At 48.5% G+C, this 19,202-nt stretch overlaps 1 protein-coding gene across 3 annotated transcripts in view; it reads left to right on the top strand.

The window, feature by feature from the left end:
* The window catches only part of LOC108931402 (A disintegrin and metalloproteinase with thrombospondin motifs 20), a 71,036-nt gene extending 52,080 nt beyond the window's left edge, over positions 1–18,956 (top strand). The window contains exons 29-40 of one of the 3 annotated variants that reach the window (XR_003797397.1): positions 7,098–7,265; positions 10,144–10,317; positions 11,571–11,741; positions 13,210–13,410; positions 13,556–13,685; positions 14,913–15,007; positions 15,095–15,189; positions 15,303–15,436; positions 17,129–17,220; positions 17,461–17,565; positions 17,784–18,099; positions 18,210–18,956. Coding sequence is in view for 1 of the 3 variants with exons in the window: in XM_018747154.2 (XP_018602670.2) it covers positions 7,098–7,265; positions 10,144–10,317; positions 11,571–11,741; positions 13,210–13,410; positions 13,556–13,685; positions 14,913–15,007; positions 15,095–15,189; positions 15,303–15,436; positions 17,129–17,220; positions 17,461–17,565; positions 17,784–17,873 (1,455 nt within the window). In the remaining 2 variants the exon portion in view is untranslated. Of the gene's footprint in view, positions 1–7,097; positions 7,266–10,143; positions 10,318–11,570; positions 11,742–13,209; positions 13,411–13,555; positions 13,686–14,912; positions 15,008–15,094; positions 15,190–15,302; positions 15,437–17,128; positions 17,221–17,460; positions 17,566–17,783 lie in introns of all 3 variants that reach the window. The other 2 variants (XR_003797398.1, XM_018747154.2) reach the window with 2 other exon arrangements.
* The last annotated feature ends 246 nt before the right edge of the window (positions 18,957–19,202 follow it).

Raw genomic sequence — 19,202 nt, 5'->3', positions numbered from 1 at the left:
TATGAATGAAGGGTACTCCCTGGTCTTTCATGAAGTCCCGGGGCTCAATATCCCATGCTCACATTCACAACTGAGACTAAACGATGCAGAATATTAATAGGGCTGAATACAGCTGTGGTGAGAAAATCTTTTCCTAATTCGGGAAACAAACCTTCACACCAAAATGGTCCTGTTCTTGGACCAGTCAAAATTCAAAGCCAAGCTCTTTGTTTCTACTGTCTTCAATATCAGGTGTGGTTGAAAAGTAGACTTACCTCCAGGTTTGCCAGGCTATCTCCGGTGCCACGATGTGCTCGTGGATCCCACAGTGTGCAACCTTTAACCCCCAATTCTGAATATGTTTAAACATGTCCAAATATTGTTACATAAAAGAGGCGTATTTTTTCGTAACTTTATGCCCAGAAAGGGACGTGTTAGTGGTGCTCCTCGGGTCACCGTGGTCATCCAGAGCAGATCTGCCGTCTCCATAGATAAAACTGATTTCAGTCTGGGGTCGGGTGGCGGCCCGGTCGTCTCGGGGTGTCCCCATTCCCTGCTGCGGCTTTTCTGGAAGTCCCCGAAGCCAGTCCTGTTGTGGATCCAAAGGTTTTCTCCAGATTCGGCAATACCAGAGGTGGTGCTGCTTGTATTTATTTGTACAGCTGACATTGAGAGCATGCTCTAGACGTGAGTGGCACCCAGTATATTCAGAGCACAATAAATACCTCAAATCTGTCTTTTATAAAATTCCCAATATTTTTCATACTGATCCTGTGAAAGTTTTTCCATGACACAACAGCCATAAAGTTACTTTCTCTACATATGAAAAGGACATTTGCGTCACTCTTTTCTTTAGACGGCATCTCCCGACATGTTGGTGAAGCTGGAATAGTGAATTTATTATTATTGCAGGTGATGCGCTGTCGAGCGGAGGGGATGGGATCTGTCGGTGAGGTCGGGAGCCGTTGTTAAGCCATATGGTAACACATTGCAATAACAAAACACTGACTGCTGATTACTCATTCCTGACTATACTGTGCTGAGTACTTATCCAACTATTTTTCATCTCTCCCAGTGTGCTGCTCACATTGAAGGCACGAGAGCTGCCGAGCAATAATGTTGGGGGAAATGCCATATATATTGTGAAGTTATGCATTTGGAAATTTCAGAACAATGTGAATTCATTTCGTGCCTGGACTGCGCTGGGATTTTCATGCAAATGGAACTACCTCCTCCCTGCACTGATGTCTGCGATGTGGAAAAGGGGCCTGATACGAGCCCTGATGTCAGCACATTTGATCGTCTCTCATACGCAGCATTTAATCAAAATGTGCTGTTCTCTTCTGAATGGAGCTGGACCGACGGGGCTCTGATTTTTTTCCCTAAGGAGGTAATAGTGCAGCTGGATCTGGAAGTGTTTAGTCCCGCCTTGGAGAGAGCCGAAGCTGTTTGTTTTTCTCGGGTCGCTCTCGTCTTTTCAGAGTTAATAGAGCTCAGCCACCTTCTTAAACCTCCGCCTCTGGACTTTATGTACTTGGGGCAGCAGGTAACAGGGTCTTTAAAGATGTTGGCCTGTAACCTGAAAGTTGCTGGTTGAAGGCCCAGCGGGGGTTATGCTGTAGTACCCTTGAGGACGGCATTTACATCGACTTTTTTTGCTGATTCTTTTCGCCAAAGCAACCTTCAAGGCTAAGCTACTTAAAGTTATTAACCCATTTTTACAGGAGCAATTCAGGGCAAATACCTTGATCGAGGGTACTACGGCTGGAGGTGGGATTCAAACCTGAATCTTTAGAGCTTGGTAGTAGCTCTTAACCACTATGCCACCTGCTGCTCTTAACTTGAATTGCCTATTGAAGTATCTGGTATCATGAACAGGTAAAGGTGAAAGACTCTTCATAACAAAAGCACTGGCCAAGCAAGTACATGTAATGTTGAATATTCATTTCTGTATGTGGGTATTTGAGATACTGTGTGTGGGTGTATCTTGGTTTGCCTCACTGTGGATGCTGACCTATAGTGATTCAGAACAACTGCAGTAAAACCATTACCACCACAAATAGGTTATATAGGGAATAACTGCTTTCATACTGGATATCACATTGGAGTTTTACATATTTCCCCAAGTTTTTTTGTATATCGCATTTCTGTATCTATGTCTCCACGTCGATGAAATGCATTTATGTTGGATCTCGTTTTAGTCGAAAGCCTCTGTTGAATAAGTAACTGCGCATGTCAATTCTGGCTTGCCTTTTTAACATGATGCGAACGTGGTGCACATGAAATGGCCTTCAGCGGAAATGGTAAACGCGTGAAGACGAAGGACGCACGCGGCTAACGTGAGCATTCTCCCGGCGTGCGCCGCAGATACCCGTCTGTTGTGTTTTTCTTGGCACACCCATCAGAGGAGTCCGGCGTTGGTCCCCAAATGGAGAGGAAATAGCTGCGTGTCTAGCGGCGCTCGTCTGCGCCTCACACTCGATTCCGTTCACACTGCTGATTAAACGCAGGGCTTTTCAGATCGGAGAGCATCCAGCTTCTCTACACCCCGTTTTTGCCCACGGCGCGTAGCTCTTGAGTAACTGTGCGCCCCTATCAGAAGTTCGGCGTTCAATTCTCTGCCAAATTATGTTTCGCGCGCAGAGCCGCCGCTAAACTCAGTGAAATCTGAAGTTGACCTCGTTGCGTGTACAAGCGATGCAGAGTTTCGGCCAACGCTCGGCTTCCATATCTCACTTCATATAAAACTATAATAAGCCACCTTTCATTCATTTTTGTCCAACTGGGACTTGCGGTCATCCAACATTCATCTGTCCACCACTTGATCCAGCCGGCTGCTGTTGATGCTCCCGCTGCCTATAGCCATTCTTTCTCCTGTCGCATAAACATTCGTTAATTTTGGGCCGATTGTTGCTTCTATTTTGGCAGATGTTTCAGCATGTGTACCCTTAAAGTTAAATAAGAAATCCTGCAAAATTTCTCTACTTTTCTTTTGCTCTAAATTGCACACATCACATCATCTGAAACCGCTGGTCCCATACGGGGTTACGGGGAGCCAGAGCTTAGGCTGGCAGCACAGGGCATGGGGCTGGAGGGGACACACCCAGGACAGGATGCCAGTCCGTCGCAAGGCACCCCAAGCGGGACTGGAACCCCCGACCCACTGCAGAGCAGGACCCGGTCCAACCCGCTGCGCTACTGCACCTCTAACTTTTCTCTAACTTATGAAAACATATTGATTAATTCTCTTCTAATACCCGTAATGTCATAAAAAGGCTGCCTTTTTTTCTTAACAAAGCATACATAATATGTGTGTATACAGTACATATGTGTGTGTGTGTGTATAAAATAAGCTCCTTCCAAGAATGTGTCAGTTACTAATGTAAACCCGTCTTAAGTATTGGTTAGATTTTTTGAAAACAAGTCCTTAAAGATAATTACATGGATGAAACTTTTCTGCTGTTAGATGACCTTTCCTGGAATCCCCCCCCCCCCCCTCCCCATCCCACTTCAATCTGCCTGGATTGTCTTCACAGTGATCTTTTAGCAGAGGCTACCATATGCTCATTGATTCTGTCTCACGGCTCTGTTTGCAATGTGTCATGTGGCCTGGACGGAATGCTTGGCTGTTTGCATGTTGTTCCGTGTGGAACCGCTTATAGATGGTTAGAAATACACTGCATACTCAGAAGTCTGTGTCTGATATGTTAGGCTTGTTATCAGGCTGTAATCAATTTAAATTATAATTGCTTATTTCCAATGAACAAGCGAAAATGTGTATGGAAATGAGAGGAGCTGTGATTTATGAACGTGCCAAAGTTGTGATTTTGTATCAGAAATCTCTTATTTCTTCTTTTAAAGGTCATAATTTTTTATCATTTTTAACTGTTGGTATGTGGGATAGTTCACATTTGTTTTCCTCTGCATCGTACCATCCGAGGTCTGATCACATACCTTGGTGCGTCCGTCGTGCGGGAAGCGCAGGACCACGTTCGCCGTCGGTTGTATAGCGAGGGTCACCTGACTAGCGCCTGAAAAACATCTGCTCAACTTGGATGCTCATTCACGTTCACTCCACTCTTAAGCCAAGCGTTTCATTTCATCTGCCAGCATCGCTGTTTTCGGATACCAGAGTAAATATTTGTCCTCTCTAGCCGTATTGTCCTCTATAACCACGGTACAATACTCAGGAGGGGTGAGCAGCCACTCACACTCAGAGCACCAGAGGTTTATTTTACTTCCCTTTTGTGGTTGGGAGTTTTTTGTTTTCCTCTCCTCAGATGCCAGCTGGCTTATTTGTCCAACTTTTAAAAGCATTACCGCTGCTTTTCTCCGCTGTCTTGTCTGTGGAACTGATTATTCTGTCCGCAGTCGTGAAGATCACTCTACAAAAATCCAGTGAAATCGGAATATATAATGTTACAATATATATTCTGTACACTTCTTGAATACACAGGAACAAGCCCATCTCTACTATGGTGCCCTAGAATAATTGAAGTGCTGGTGAAGAAGCAACGCAGAAGGCGGAAGTGTCACATCGTGGTGGCACGTTTTGTTTTGGCTAGTTGGTTTCCCCAACAAAACTAAACACGAGTTTAAGTATCGATGCCAGCCAAAATGCATTTCCCAAGAAAAAACATCAAAGACTACTGTAACCTATATACTGGCACATTAACACCAAATCAGAATATGCGTGCTATTCTGTGTTTAATCTGCCAGGTTCATCAGGGGAAAACGGCTTTTAGTGTTCAAGGCACTCTTTTGTCCGCAGATATGGACCTGATTAGTACAGTTTAGTCCAGTTACGTCGCCTTCTCTATATAGGATGCCTGGTGGCTGTCTTCTGAATATTCCATTTATTTTCATCAGTGCAGGAAACCACTCCAAGTTCCTATTGAGTCTACACCCTCATGCAGCTGTTAACATACTGTACATATAGAAGAAATATCCAACGTGAAATAAATTTAAAAAGTGACTTCAAAACGCTACAAGTAAACTTTAAAAAAAAAAAAAAAAAAAATTAGTTCTGAGCATCCTGCCTTATTTTACGGAGGTTTCCAAGGACTTGGGTCACATATTTCTAAATCTTTTGTTTTGGGAAAAGAAAAAAAAAAAAAGCAGTGATTTGTTCAATATCTCCAAAGAAAAAAAAAAAAAAAACATACCTTTTCTTGGTGCTTTGGGTCACAGGTTTCTTCTGGAAGGTTCAGCTTGTGTTTTGTCTGTTTCGCGGAGCGTCCTGGAAACAGATCGCTGTTCCTGGCCGTCCTTGGCGGGGTCGGCCCGTCCTCTGGTTCTGCTCTCCGTGCGGCCCCCCCCCCGTGGCCCCGTGTATCCCCAGCCCACCCTGCTTACGTCTCACAGATGAGGCTTCTGGAGTGGGTGGGTGTGGGGCTGGGGGGTGGAGCTCTCACAAAGCTCCCCTCTTCTGTTGCTGCTTTACGGCTGGCGGGGTGCGAGTGACGAGCTGCCCCCCCCCCCCCAGCCTCACCTCCTGCCCCCGCATCTCCCTCTCTCCCCACACAAATGGTGTGTGCTTCTCGTCGGCCGGGCTCTATCGCTCGCATGAGCTCAGGAAGCTCTCGTATCCGGGGCAGAGGGGACGCGCCGACTTTGATGTTCTCATGCTGCTGACCTCGACCCTGTGTTTAAGATGCCTTCGTAATTACAGCCTGCATGGGTTACACAGCATAGGAGTCACACTCTGCCACGTCAGGGGCAATAAAAGAAAAAAAACATGAAAGCAGTGAGGTTTTATTTAAGAATAAATATTATTTGCTTGTAACAGTCTTCCTCAAGAGCCTCAGGCTGTCATTTTTGAGATGTTTTCTTGACAAAACAGGAAATTGAGAAGAAAAAACTGAATTCCTTACTTCGACTATAGATTCGAACCCACGCAAGCAGTTTCATACCGGCAGAAATGCTGAGTTCTACCGGAGCGACCGCGACCCGGGTTCTGCGGGGTTCCGAGAGCAGCGTTCTGAATTTCGGCCCATGCTTCCATATGAAATGATAATCCGCGTGGAACAAGATCCAAGAGCAGCCGACGGACCGCTCCGTACACTGAGACCAGAGCAAGCTTTGTTTAGATTGGAACAAGGTTCCCACATCTTAACGAACAAACAATGCGGCATTATGTTTATTATCTGGGCCGGAAAATGTGCTTAAACGCAATGGAGCTGTAAGCGACCGTGCGGATCGCAGGGATATTTTATAGCGGTGCTTAATACTGAAGCCTCTTACACTGGCCAATGTCCAGGATTAGTGTTCTGATTTCGTAACTGCTGTCTGGTCACATAGACCCCATGAAGAAGGAAGGACGATGCCAAAATGCATCGTTTTTGTCCCGAGGGGTGGCGGGGGGGGGCGCTTTCCAGTAGTTTGGTTTCCCTTGCTATCAGAGCTGATTTATTGAAACCATGTGACGGGCCATCTCTGCGCTGCCCAAATGATAAAAGACCTTGTCTTTCAGGAGCAGGAGGGGACTCTCCCAGACATGGCCACCATGACTTAACTGGACAGTTTCTGGTAACAGGTTCTGGAGTGGATTGGACTTCTAAAACAGTTGACCATGAGGTCTTTTGGAAATCATAAAGGCAAACTACCTCTGACCTGCAGTTGCTTCACATGGGTTTGTGAAGCTGCGTCGTGGGCATTTGCTTCGAGCCCATACCCACTCTTTGTTTACAGGTCTGGCTTTGATCTGTTTTTTGCAGCCTTACGCCTTTGTCCTTGCCAAACGGCAACACGTGACCTCCAAATGGTGACGGTGGCGTGCAAAGGTGTAGCCGTGCCCATCTGCAGTTTCACTGGCTTGACCTTAATGGTGAGGGCCAAGTGCGGCGATGCTGCTTAGATGAACTGTCAGAGGACAATAGCTATTGCACCTTGGAGGACAGACAGTTGTCTATGCAGATGCTGCTCAGATCTCCTGTGTTATGTCCATATGTGTTTGTTTGCTGCCTATTTTGCTGAAGTATTGTACTCAGGTATCCGTCAAGATGAGCTTAACAGACCTAAATGTTCAACCTTCTGGTTTTTCAAGTTGATTGTAAGTCTAGATGCTGAGCTGCGATGCCATCAGCTGCCCTCATTACCTGGTGTGTCTTTCTCCACAGTGCTCCGTGACTTGCGGCAGGGGCGTCAAGAGCCGGGATGTCTCCTGCGTGGATGAGCATCAGGTGCATCTGGAGGAGGAGCGCTGCACCCACGAGCCACGGCCGCAGACCCGGAAGCCCTGCCGCACTCAAGGATGTCCCCAGTGGAAAGCCAACCGGTGGAGCGAGGTGAGTTTACAGCCCTGGGCTGCCTTTGATTCCGCTCTTATGACTCCACCCCATCGCTGCTTATTTCGGTTAACTCCCATTTACACCCACTTTTTGAGGAACGGACACCTTTTTCCTCACGGTGCTACTTCCTGGACACCATTCAAACTCGGAGCACGTGCTTTGGATCTCAGCCGTCTCGGGATCCCCCATTAAATAGACGCGACGAAAAATCTGAGCCCTAGCCTTTTTTTTTTTTTTTTTTTTTTTTTTTTTTTTTTTTACCTCCAACAGTTAAACAGAACTTTTTGTAAAAGGTGCACTGTACAAGTTCTGCTTCCCCATGGGAAAGATACCTGTAACTTATTCAAAAGTTCACATTTATTCATGTAGCTGACGCTTTTCTCCAAAGCAATTTACAACGTTAAACCACGTACAATTATTTACCGCACTTATACAGCTGGCCAGTTTTACTGGAGCAATTTAGGGTCTGTAACTTACTCAAGGGTACTACAGCTGGTATTTGAACCTGAAGTCAAAGTCAGCTTTATTGTCACTTCCACAATATGTTTGGAACATACATCGGAGTGAAATAGCTTTTCTCCAGGACCACGGTGTGACATATATGACAACGTATACAACAAATACTACTACGATAAATAGAAATGTAAACAGATTTAAAAGTAGTAGTGCAAAAAGTGAGTTTTTGTGCAATAATTGTTTGGAACAGAGGGTTAGTGTGACCTAATGTAGGTTGATGTGAAATGTACTAAAGAAATACAGCAGCTATACTTGGGATGGATCCCAGTTTAAGTGAAGTTTCAGCAGAGGTTATCAGGGACTTGAGAGGACAATCCCTGCAGACCATATAAAAGTGGCTGGTGTCCCTCTGAGTAGGGGGGGTATGATCCCGGTGGTAAGAGGTCAGGATTCTGGTATGTATTGGCTCATATGCTTTTGTATGTCTTCACAGAAGGCAGGAGGATGAGGAGGCTGTAGGAAGGGTGTGTGTGGAGTTGCCCACAATTTTGGAAGCTTTGCGGGCACAGCGGGCATGGTATATGTCCTGCGAGGAGGGGAGTAGGGTACTATTGCTCTTCCCAGCTATAGTCAGTATACGATGTATGGTTTTGCGGTCGGAGACGTTGTAGTTCTCAGACCATGCAATGATACAGCTGGTCAAGGTGCTTCCAATGGTGGCCCTGTGAAAGGTGTACATGATGTGTGGGGGCACACTTGCCCTCCTCAGCCTCTGCAGGAAGTACAGGTGCTTTGGAAATCTTTGGATCCAAAGGCAGCAGCTCTAATAATTACACTATAATTACATTACCCCTATAATTTCTGGTGAACGGTTAAGATCATTTAGCCAAGCCGTCCTAAGGACACTTACACCAGCTGTGGAAGATGCCAGTTTGCCGCAAGATCTTTTGATGTGCCACGTGAAGTCGCCAGAGCAAACTGTGGCGTTTAGCGACACGTTAGTGTGAAATACAAGCCACAGGTCACGCGCGTGGGTCAAGGGGCCTCGTTTTTACAGCTGTCCGTATTTGCGATGTTTCCTAGAACACAGCAGATGTGCTTGTGTTCGCTGAGTAAAAATAGAGCTGACGAAGAACAGTGGAGGCAAGCATGAAGTCCAACTGGCTGCGCAAAGCATCCCGTCCCTGTTCTCCTCTCGGCCCTCAGCAGCTCCCTGTAGCCAGCAAGGGATCTGCATCGCGTCTGGAAGCAATCAAGACCTTCTGCATACCACCATAAACCATGAAATGTGTAACCAGAGCGTAAAGGCATGCTTTATATCTCAACATCCCCGCCTCTGACAACTTCAGAAATGTCGGCACCCACAGTCTCAGCGCCAGCGCCTTTCTCTAGGCATGGTTGGGGTGAGGGGTTCAGGGGGTGAGGGTGAGGGACAAGAGAAGCTTGGAAGCATCCCGCGTCTCTCAGTTTTCTCACTGCTGGTTGGTGGGCAGCACCGTCGCTTGGTGACAGCTGTATCTGTTCTCGCCAACCCCTTGCCTGCCCAGCTCTGGAAAACCATGTGTCTGTTTCCTTGGGGTTCTCCACATTTGGTCACATGGGTTTGCCTTGGAGTGTCCCAGTGATCTACCTCCACAAGCTCGCACCTTGACCATCCCGCTTTTACGTTCCCTATCTCAACCATATATCTTGATGATGCACAGTGGAGAAACCTGAGCTCCCACAGAAAATAACTTCAAGACGAGTATCGGTGATCTTAAGCTCTTTATAGCCTACACGTGGCATTTTTGAAGTCTCAGCTGATCCTCTGTAGAACGCTAGGAGATAAAAGCTGAGATCCTGCATTTTATCTTCCTCTTTGTTTAGGCTCCCCGTCGAGGCCAGATACCACCCATCGCTCTTCGTATCGTTGATCCAAAGAGAAAATGTTGAAATGATTCATCTGCGTTGCAAAGCGTGCACTGGAGAAGAGACTTGAGAAAGTGTAATGAATGTGATTCCGTTAAAGATCTAAACAGCCAGCACATCCCGAGTGTTTATTATACATATTCAGGAACCGTGAACATTGAGCAGGAGTTCTTGTGTTTAATCTGTTAAATATAGCTGCTTCATTGTCTTTGCAAGACAGGAGAGGGCTTCAAATAGATGGAAGTCACGATTGAGACACTCGGTGTCCCATCTGTGTCCTTCTAAGAGAAGAACATCAAAGCTTCCACGTTTTTCAGGATAATACACCCGGAGAGATGAGCTGTGACACAGTGATGCGCTACTCAAGTTTCAAAGGGTGATGAAAGATATAATACATCTGCGTGATACTTCTATGCATATTTTCTCTAATCATTCTGAGCATGGATGGCCTTCGATGCCAATTAGCGTGAATTCCGCTGTTCAATGACTCCTTCCCCGTGTTTTACTCTAGTGTTCCGTGAGCTGTGGAACGGGGGTCCGGAGCCGGGAGGTGTATTGCAGGATGAAGGGCTCTGGCCGGGTTCCGGAGGACCTGTGTGACAGAATGGCGCGCCCCGCCGACACGCGGGAATGCCTTGCGCCCGGATGTCTCCAGCATGTGTGGGCGGTGGGCGAGTGGCGGGATGTGAGTATGATCCGGCGCAACCTGGCATCCATGTGCTTTTTATTGTAAGGGTTTCTCCTATCGCACTGCAGATGGTAGCGGCCTGCCTCGTTACAGGGCCCGAGGCAAATACGCACTTTGGGTTTCACACAAATCTGCCAGGTAAATATTTCCACAAGTCCTGAAACATCTTGGAACCAAACACAAGGAAGCCTATCGCTCAAACCTGTCATTATTTTAAAATCGTCATGCCAGCCTGCTCAGCATTTGTGCTTCTTTTTCGTTCGCCGTCCGCAGCACTGCGGTAACTCGGACGCTGGGCTTGAAGGTGCCACCTCTGCCAAATTGCGTGCTAAGTTCTTTGAAACTGTGGACGACAGACTGGAGCTTCTGTTTTTGTTTGATTATTGCCGAGTGTTCGAGGCAGAAGGTTTTAATTAGAAGGTTCAACAGCACCCTCAAAGGACTCTCAGAGGTCTCATCGGCGGAAGACCACCGGAATGCGAAGACGTGCATTTTGGTTCGCCGGGGTAGCCGAGTTCTTCCAGAGCCTCTCAGGGTTCCGGTGATATCATCAGCGTGGGACAGAACAGAAAGCATCATGAGTGCCGATTCTAATCGTTCCCTGTTGCGCCCGTTACGATGTGATGTCAGCCGCTCCCTCTGTCCTTGTGCACCCCCTCCCTGCCGCGCCTTGACATGTGACCCGCCGACACGAACAGAAGGCACGGTTTCAAGGCTCTTTTTTGCAGCTTTATATTTGGACTAGTCCCGCATGGTTCCGATGCGGGTGGTGCCGCATTCCGCTGGTAGCCTGCAGGGTTGACTCGGCACCGAGGGGAGGTTGGGGATCGGCTGCTCTCGGTGCAACACTGCCCCCTGTGGACAGTTGTGTAGTTGCGGTGCGCTACTTAAACTGCTCGACAGGGTGGTGGGGGAGCCTGGGGTTTTTGTGGGTGTGGGACTTCGGTTTCTGCCTGTGAACGATTTTGTTTGTTCTGAGTGATGCTGATGGAGAACATCTGCACGAGCAGAGCTGACCTGAGACATGTGGATTTGCAGCAAGTATCTGGTGCTGTGACATGTGAGTGTGTGTATGTCTCGGCAAGTTTCAGGAACTCTAGCGGCCCCACTAGAGCTACATGGCAAGGAGGTGGGGCAGCATGTCTCAGAGTTCATCTTGGGTTCGACCTTTCCTGCAATGGGGTTGTGGGAGGGGGTCAGTTTTCTGCAGCTTTGGTGGCCGACCTGACTCCTGTTTTTTGGCATCACAGTGCAATGCCACCTGCGGAGACGGGGTGAGACGCAGAGATGTCGTGTGCGTCAATACGGCTGGAGATCACGTCAGTCAGAGCCTCTGCAACTCGTCCAGCAGACCCCTGCTTCAGGAGCCTTGTCAGAAGCCGCCCTGCATGTACACGTGGAGGACTGGAGATTGGTCCCAGGTATGCCAGTAAACGTCCATTCGCTGAGCTGCTTTTCCTCTTATGTTCTACCATATTTTGTATCTCATTGTTGATGCTCTCCTCTCCGTATTATATATGTGTAGATCAGGCATTTAGAGTCATTTAACTGACATTTCTTTGGTTTTCCCCACTTTGCGAAGGTAACGGGATCCTGAAAAACCATTAGTGAGGTGCCATCTCACAAATCAAAGATGTAATTACTATTTGTTTCAAAAGTCCATCCATCCATACATCCATCCAATGGCAATAGGGAGAGCAGAGAGGCCCAGCCGCCCATGTCCCCCGCAACTTCCTCCAGATCAGCCTGGGCGATCCCCAACCGATCCCAGGCCAACTGTGAGGTATAATCCCTCCAGCGGGTCCTGGACCGACCTCGGGGCCTCGTCCCAGTTGGCCGTGCCTGGTATACCTCCAAAGGGTGGCGCCCAGGGGGCATCATTATCAGATGCCTGAACCACCTCAACTGGCTCCTCTCAATGTGGAGGAGTAGCGCCTCTACTCTGAGACTTTGAGGTGCTGATCCTCATCCCTGCCGCTTTACACTCGGCTGCAAACCATTCCAGTGCGTTGTTTCAAATTTCCCTAAAAAAAGTGACACCCATTTATGCTAAAATATCACCAAATCCCATTCAAATTAACACAATTTGTTCAATAGTTAACATCAGTTATCATAACAAGACAGCTTCCCTTCATGAATTACTTTATTATACTACCCGCGCTCGTTCAGCTCTTTCATAGCCGTTATGCACCGCGCGCTGGACAAAATGCTCACGAAAGACATACGTTCATATGATAGTGTCGATGCATTAATTCAGCCTTTAATGCAAACAGTCGGAAGAGTAAAGACAAAAGGAATCGATGAAAACAACGTGCGTGAAGGGACACTCGGCGGACAAGCGGACACGGTTCGGACAGTCCGTACGGGGCCGCGATCACCGAGATTATAAAAGGCCGAACTAGCGAATAAGGGCTGATGGAAGTCGAGAACTTAACGCGGCACAATGCGAACCATAACTGAAGAAGAGTGCATGGTGGTGACTTTGGTCTCACATCTCTTAGCTGTTGGCAGGTGTGCAAAATCCAAATTCGGTGCGCATAAATGAGAAGACATACTTCGTAAGTAGTCGAAGTAGGGGTATCGAATGAAACTACTCGTGACATTGAATTCTCCAACGGGTGTATCTCTGGGTATTGATTATGTACATAATGATATATAAGTATATAATGATTCTGATCACCTCGTTGTTGGACACAATAACATTACGTGGGGCAGAGCGGACACCTCTACTGCCGACTGGAGCCGGCAGAGTGGCCGAAAGGTGTGTTCACATGCCCTTGTACTGAGGACAGACAAGTGTTTGCTCTGTCCTGATGGTTTCCGTGATTCACTGGTCCTCCGGATGCTCTAAAGGCACTGCCGTGTGGCTCTGCTCATCTCTGCCGTCAGTGTTCGGCCAGCTGCGGCCCAGGGTACCAGCAGCGAATGGTCTCCTGCTCCGAGATTCATTCCTCCCGGGACCTTCGCTCATACGTGGAGAGATCCCCGCCCCACCCCCGGTGTCCTACACCACAACCCCCGGCCATCCGGGCATGCCTGCCGAGGGAGTGTCCCCCAAACGCATCCTGGGAAGTGGGCCCCTGGAGTAAGGTGTGTGCATGCGTGCGCGAGCAGTGCGGTGCTGTGCCTTATTGTTAGTTTTTTATTATCGACACGCAAGTATGTTGAGTGACTGGCATGGGTGTGTGCGTTTGTGAGATCATTACCCGCCCCCTGTCCGTTCTCCGTGTCGCAGTGTTCGCAGAGCTGCGGGGCTGGAGTCATGCGGAGGAGGGTGGAGTGTCTCACAGCCAAAGGCCTCCTGTCCGACAGCTGCATTCCAGCGGAGAAACCAGAATCGAGGGCTACGTGTCGAGAGAGGGAATGTAAGATGGATAAGTACTGCTTTGCTCTTCCCCGACACATTCAGAAACAGCGTAGTGCTCATCCGGGCACCTGCTGTCTAGCACATGGCATGATGGGAGGTATTGCCTCAGCTGGCTGAGATGACCCTGTCCGGATATTTCTCAAGACGGTTACCTATCTAAAAAACCTTAAAGCGTTATGTGCTGGATATACTGACACACACTAAATGTCTGTCAGTTTTCAGAAAGCTATTCCACATTGTTGAAATTTGCAAATTTTTGGCGAATTTTGGCAATGTTGTGCTGCCTTCTAGAGTCTTTTGATGACTTCTATGTTTCTGTGCTTTTCTAGAAAGTTTCAGTGCTAGAATGTTCTAGAATGTTCTGAAACATGCAGAATATCTGGGGTTTTTTTTTTTGTTAATAAATGAATGGCGTTTAAAATCTCTCAATGTAGTGTTCCTTATATGCGTGAGTGAAAATTCTCCTGAATTTTTTTGAAAAATTTCATAAGAATAGTGAGAGCAGGATTGTGTGGATAAAACAGACTCTGGAGAAGAACTAGAGATATTTTTGTAATCGGTAAACTTTAAGTAATCATAATCAATGCAAAAATTGACATAACTAAGAACTCTTTATTTTGCAGCGTTGTGTAATATAAGGGGGTGGGGTGGGGTGGGGTGGGGTGGCGCACAGTCCTCCTCTCCGGTGAGTCTGGGGTTTGAGCCTCGCTTGGGATGCCTTGCAATGGACTGGCGTCCCGTCCTGGGTGTGTCTCCTCCCCCTCCGGCCTTATGCCCTGAGTTGCCGGGTAGGCTCCGGTTCCCCGTGACCCCGTATGGGACAAGCGGTTCTGAAAATGTGTGTGTGTGTAATATAATACTGTAGATGGGTCCCCGTCATTGTAAGTCACATGTGTCACAAGTGGTTGTAAGGCCATCATTCTTTCAGGACGCTGGGACACCTAATTTTCGCCTCCTCGTGACATGTGAGACGAAGGCCGACTGCTCAGGGCTTGTGTTGCCGTGGCGCACGCTGGTGGTACGTGAGGATAAATTCGACTGGAACGAGAATGATGGGCCGGATTACTCTGAGCTCGCCCACCACACATTAATGCCAGTCAGAAAACCACAGCGCTGCGGTCTCCGGCTAACGCTCAGCTACGGTACTACGGTACTAGTTACAGGGCCTAGTAACCGCTTTGCAAGACACGTGGAGCGCGAACTCAAGCGTCGCTGTCGATTCCAGGTGAAGTGTTCACCACCTGCAGAGAGGTTCAGCTGAAACGAGGTGCGAGGAAGGACGGTGAATACTATCTCAGAGTGAAGTCCAAGATCCTCCAGGTTGGTTGTCCAAGGAACCCGTTGGGGAATCACGTTATGTTACTGATGCTTTACCATCATTGTGGTAACTTCTGGGTTATTTCCTAGATATACTGTGCAGAAATGCACTCCAAAGTGCCCAAGGAGTATGTGACATTACGAAGCGGGCAGACGGACAACTTCTCGGAGGTTTATGGATACAGGTACGTCGTCTTGGCGACTGCTGGGTGTTTCCGGCGGACTCAAAAAGAGGGTTAAGTGACGATGGTTAGTTCGAGGCTATCACGGTGTATAACAGGAACGCTCCTGTCGCAAGGTTACAGAACCCCTTCGAGTGTCCCTTCAATGGAAGCCGGAGGGCGGACTGCGCGTGCCGCGATGACTACCCCTCGGCCGGGTACACGCTCTTCCACAAAGTCCGCCTGGACCTCAGCAGCATGCACATAATAAGTAAGTTGCACTAAGTGGACAACATACAGTTTTTTTTTTTTTTTTACTCTCCGCTCTTGTGTGCCGGGAAACGGAATCACTTACTAAACCATGAGGGCCTCAGGTCAGTCACGTCGAGATCAATCAATGTCGGCAGAAGTGAAGAGGCAAGGAAAGGCTACTTTGTCACGGAGAACCACATGCAGATCATCTTCTGGTTGTCAGTTACAGCGGATACTTTCCCTTCCCAGCCCCGTCCCCACAGTCGAGTGCGGTAATGTGATTGTATGATGTTGTCAGTGGCGATTTTGCGTCCTCGGGAGCAGCCAATCAGAAGCAGCCTCCTTTTCGGGCTCTCGAGGCGTACGTCCAGAAAACGCGATACGTGTCCCCGGATCGGCGGGCTGCCCGCTCCGCCCCCGTCCATCCGATCCTGAGAGGCCAAGTCGACGGCACACCCGGACGTCGCATCGCGCGTTCGGCTGGCGCGGCTACAGCTAATGCGTTCAAGATGGCCTCAAGCACGTCGGCGAACTGTTCCAATTAGAAGATTTACCGTTCTGTTTAATGTACATTTGAGCACAGTCCTCGCTCAAAGGAATATTGTGTTTGTGTTCATGTGGGTCAAATTATGAGCCACGCGGGTTATTAATTACAGCGTTCGCAGTTTAGATTTAAGCGGTTCGGAAAGCAGGCCGCATGTCCCCTCGCTAAGGCATAGCACCGACTGCACAGCGTACATGGCGGTTAAGGCTCCGCAAGACCCGCAGCCGTTTCAACGAAGCGCCACGTGGCCTGACTCCTCACCGTGGTTTTACTCTGTTTTCTACACAAGGACAGTGCACTTTTCCCCAAATCAAAACAGGTCGTTGCACTCAAAAAAACATGGTACCTGTCGACTTACGTATGATGTAATACGTGGTCCGCTCAACAACACCGAGTTGTTTTGTTGAACTGAATTTCCGATAAGTTTTTTAATTAATTTATTAATCACTCAGGGGGTGTAGCGTGTACAGCTGCTGCCTTTGAGCTCTAAGAACCCAGGTTTGAATCCTCTTTCCTGCCGTAGCACCCTTGAGCAAGGGACTTACCCTGAATTAATCCGGTAAAAATGGCCCTGCTCTATAAATGTCACTTATTGTTGTGTCCCTTTGGAAAAAGGCTCAGCCAAATAAGGAAATGCGCTGTAATGGTTTTCAAGCCGTGTGCCAGGGATTTACCGCACACAGGGCAGCAGGCAGGGTGGTGCTTACAGCTGTCACCTTGTAATCTGAAGGGTCCAGCTTTGAAGGGTCCCCCCCTTCCTGCTCCAGTACCCATAACCAAGGTACTTATCCAGAACTGACACAGTAAAAATTACCCAGTACCTTAGAATACAGGCCTAAGCATTTGGAGTTGTTTTAGAGAAGCATCAGCTACATGAGTAAGAAATAATAAAAGGAAATAAGTAATCAGAATGAACATGTGCTCTGGAGATGTGACGAATAGAGTACCTTTAACAACATGCTTACCCAGCTCACTTTGGAGGAAAGCATCGGTTGACTGAACACATTGCTGCAGCAATTTTGGGCAAGTACCTTGCTCGGGGGCGCTACAGCTGAAGGTTGGATTCGACCCTGCGACCTTTGGGTCAAAAGGCAGCGCTGCTAACCACTACACTTCCAGCTGCTTTTAGTAGTCGTTCCCTCTGTAACATCTGTCCTCCTGCCGCAGTCACTGACCTGCGCTTCTCCCAGACCCCGCTGGGGAGGCCCGTGCCCTTCGCGACGGCAGGAGACTGCTACAGCGCCGCCAAGTGCCCGCAGGTACAACGGCAAGTGCAGCCGCGCTTTCTTACGCCTTTCTGGAATGTTCTGGGATGTTCCTCAGATTGGAGCGTGGAATCTAAGACAAACGTCGATTCCGTAATCACAAACTGATGTTCTCGTCGCGCGTCTTGGGTTTATGCGATGCAAAGAAACAGGTGCGGTGCGCTGGGGTGACGACCTTTAGTGTCGTATGTCTACAAGTGTGTAAAAACCGTGATATTCTGCCCTGCTTTAAAGGGCCAGTTCAGCATCAACCTGAGCGGTACGGGTCTCAAAGTGTCAGAGGAGTCCAAGTGGACGTCTCGCGGACACTACGTCACGGCCAAAGTGCACAGGTCGGAGGTAAGAACGCCGCATCCTCATACCTTTTTTTTAATTTTCAAGCATAAATAGGCCTTGAGTGTAAAATGATATGAAATATGACAGAAGAGCAGATCTGATTTTGACGTGCGATAGATATTGAGATGCTGGTGTTTGTTTGTTTGTTTTTTTTTTTTTTTTTTTTTTTTTTTTAATGTTGCTGTATTTACTACTTGCCCCGCCCCCCGGCGCCGATGCAGAATGGGGCGCGAATCTACGGCCGTTGCGGGGGCTTTTGCGGAAAGTGCGTCCCCCAGTCGCACGTGGGCCTCCTTGTCCGAGTCCAGTGATGGGTGCATTTCTGCGAGCGGGGAACAAATTCCGGAAGATTCCGCCAGGAAACCAGTCCCCTCGATCCCCAGAATTCATCCCCCTCCTCAAGCGGCTTCGCGGCCCCTTCCGGCAGCTGCGTGCGCCCCCGAGGCCATCGTCCCCGGCCCACAGCACGCGAGCCGCCTCCTCTCAAAACACCGTGGACTTCGGCCAGCTTTACATCGCTGCCCTTCTACACTTATGGTAACGGTTACCAAATGCGTTTGTGCTCCGGCGTACAGGAAACACACTTGGGTTCCTTTGTTTAAGTGCATCTCACTCTGTTTTATTTATTGCTCTCTTTTTGTTTGAAGGGACACGCAGAGTGACACCTGCACCCCGCGCTGTCGGTAGGGCTCTTGCCGTACAGACGCAAGTGTTACGCGTTCATTGCAGCGTTCTTGCTCACAGTGTATTTCGATGTCGGAAAAGGAGCCCGTTGGTTGCGGAGCTGCGAACGCGGCGTTTTTCCGCGGTGCCGGCGCTCCCGGTTTCGTATAGAGCTCCACAGACGCGCCTTGTCGCAAACGTCAAACAGGCCGACGGCTCCGCGGAGCTCCTACTGCTGTATTACTGCAATTTTACCGTACTGCTACACTACACAGCGGCCTTGGGCCAGTCCCCTTACGGCCGCTGAGCGAAAGACCAAACCGGCGAAAGCGATCGTTGGAGATGAAGTTCAGAAGATCCGGGAGGTGAGAGGTTCGCCGGGAACCAATCGTTTCGATTAGACCGACGCGTCCGGCGAGGTGCGAAGGACGTTTGTCGGCGTTCTTTCTCGGGGCTCGGTCGCGTTGAGAAAGTTCGCGAGAGACGGCTCGCCCGACGCTGCGACGGAAGCCGTCCGGGGCGTTCGCCACGCCACCTATCGCGTTCCGGTCCCGGGTGCCGCAGAGCCTACCTCTAACCCGCAAGCTTATGTACATAGTACGCTTCGCACCGTGTGTGTTATGATGCTCTATTTATACGTCTGACTCTATTTATTCTGTAATGTCACGTAAGGCTGCCGCTTCATAAGCCATGTCCGTGCTCTATGTTGCATTAAAAGTATTGTTTTTTCTTTTTTTTTTTTTGCAGCCTTTACCTTTACAGCCTCTATGTTGTTATGGTGCTTTTTTTTACTACTACTGTCCATGTATGGAACCTCAAAACTGATACTTATCCCTTTTACTGTGTTATTTTCCTAATGTAATACCCAAGGTGCTTTGCAAAGCATGCAATGTTTTGAAGAAGTTTGCAAAAGTTTGTCGCTAAACCAAAGTAGTCGTGGGCAGGGCAGCGCAGCGTACGAATGAGTCGCCGCCCTC

Source organism: Scleropages formosus, chromosome 2 (assembly GCF_900964775.1).
Source record: "Scleropages formosus chromosome 2, fSclFor1.1, whole genome shotgun sequence".
Classification (NCBI taxonomy): Eukaryota; Metazoa; Chordata; class Actinopteri; order Osteoglossiformes; family Osteoglossidae; genus Scleropages; species Scleropages formosus.
Note: the sequence above shows the minus strand (reverse complement) of the source record. Positions and strands in the feature narration are given on the sequence as shown.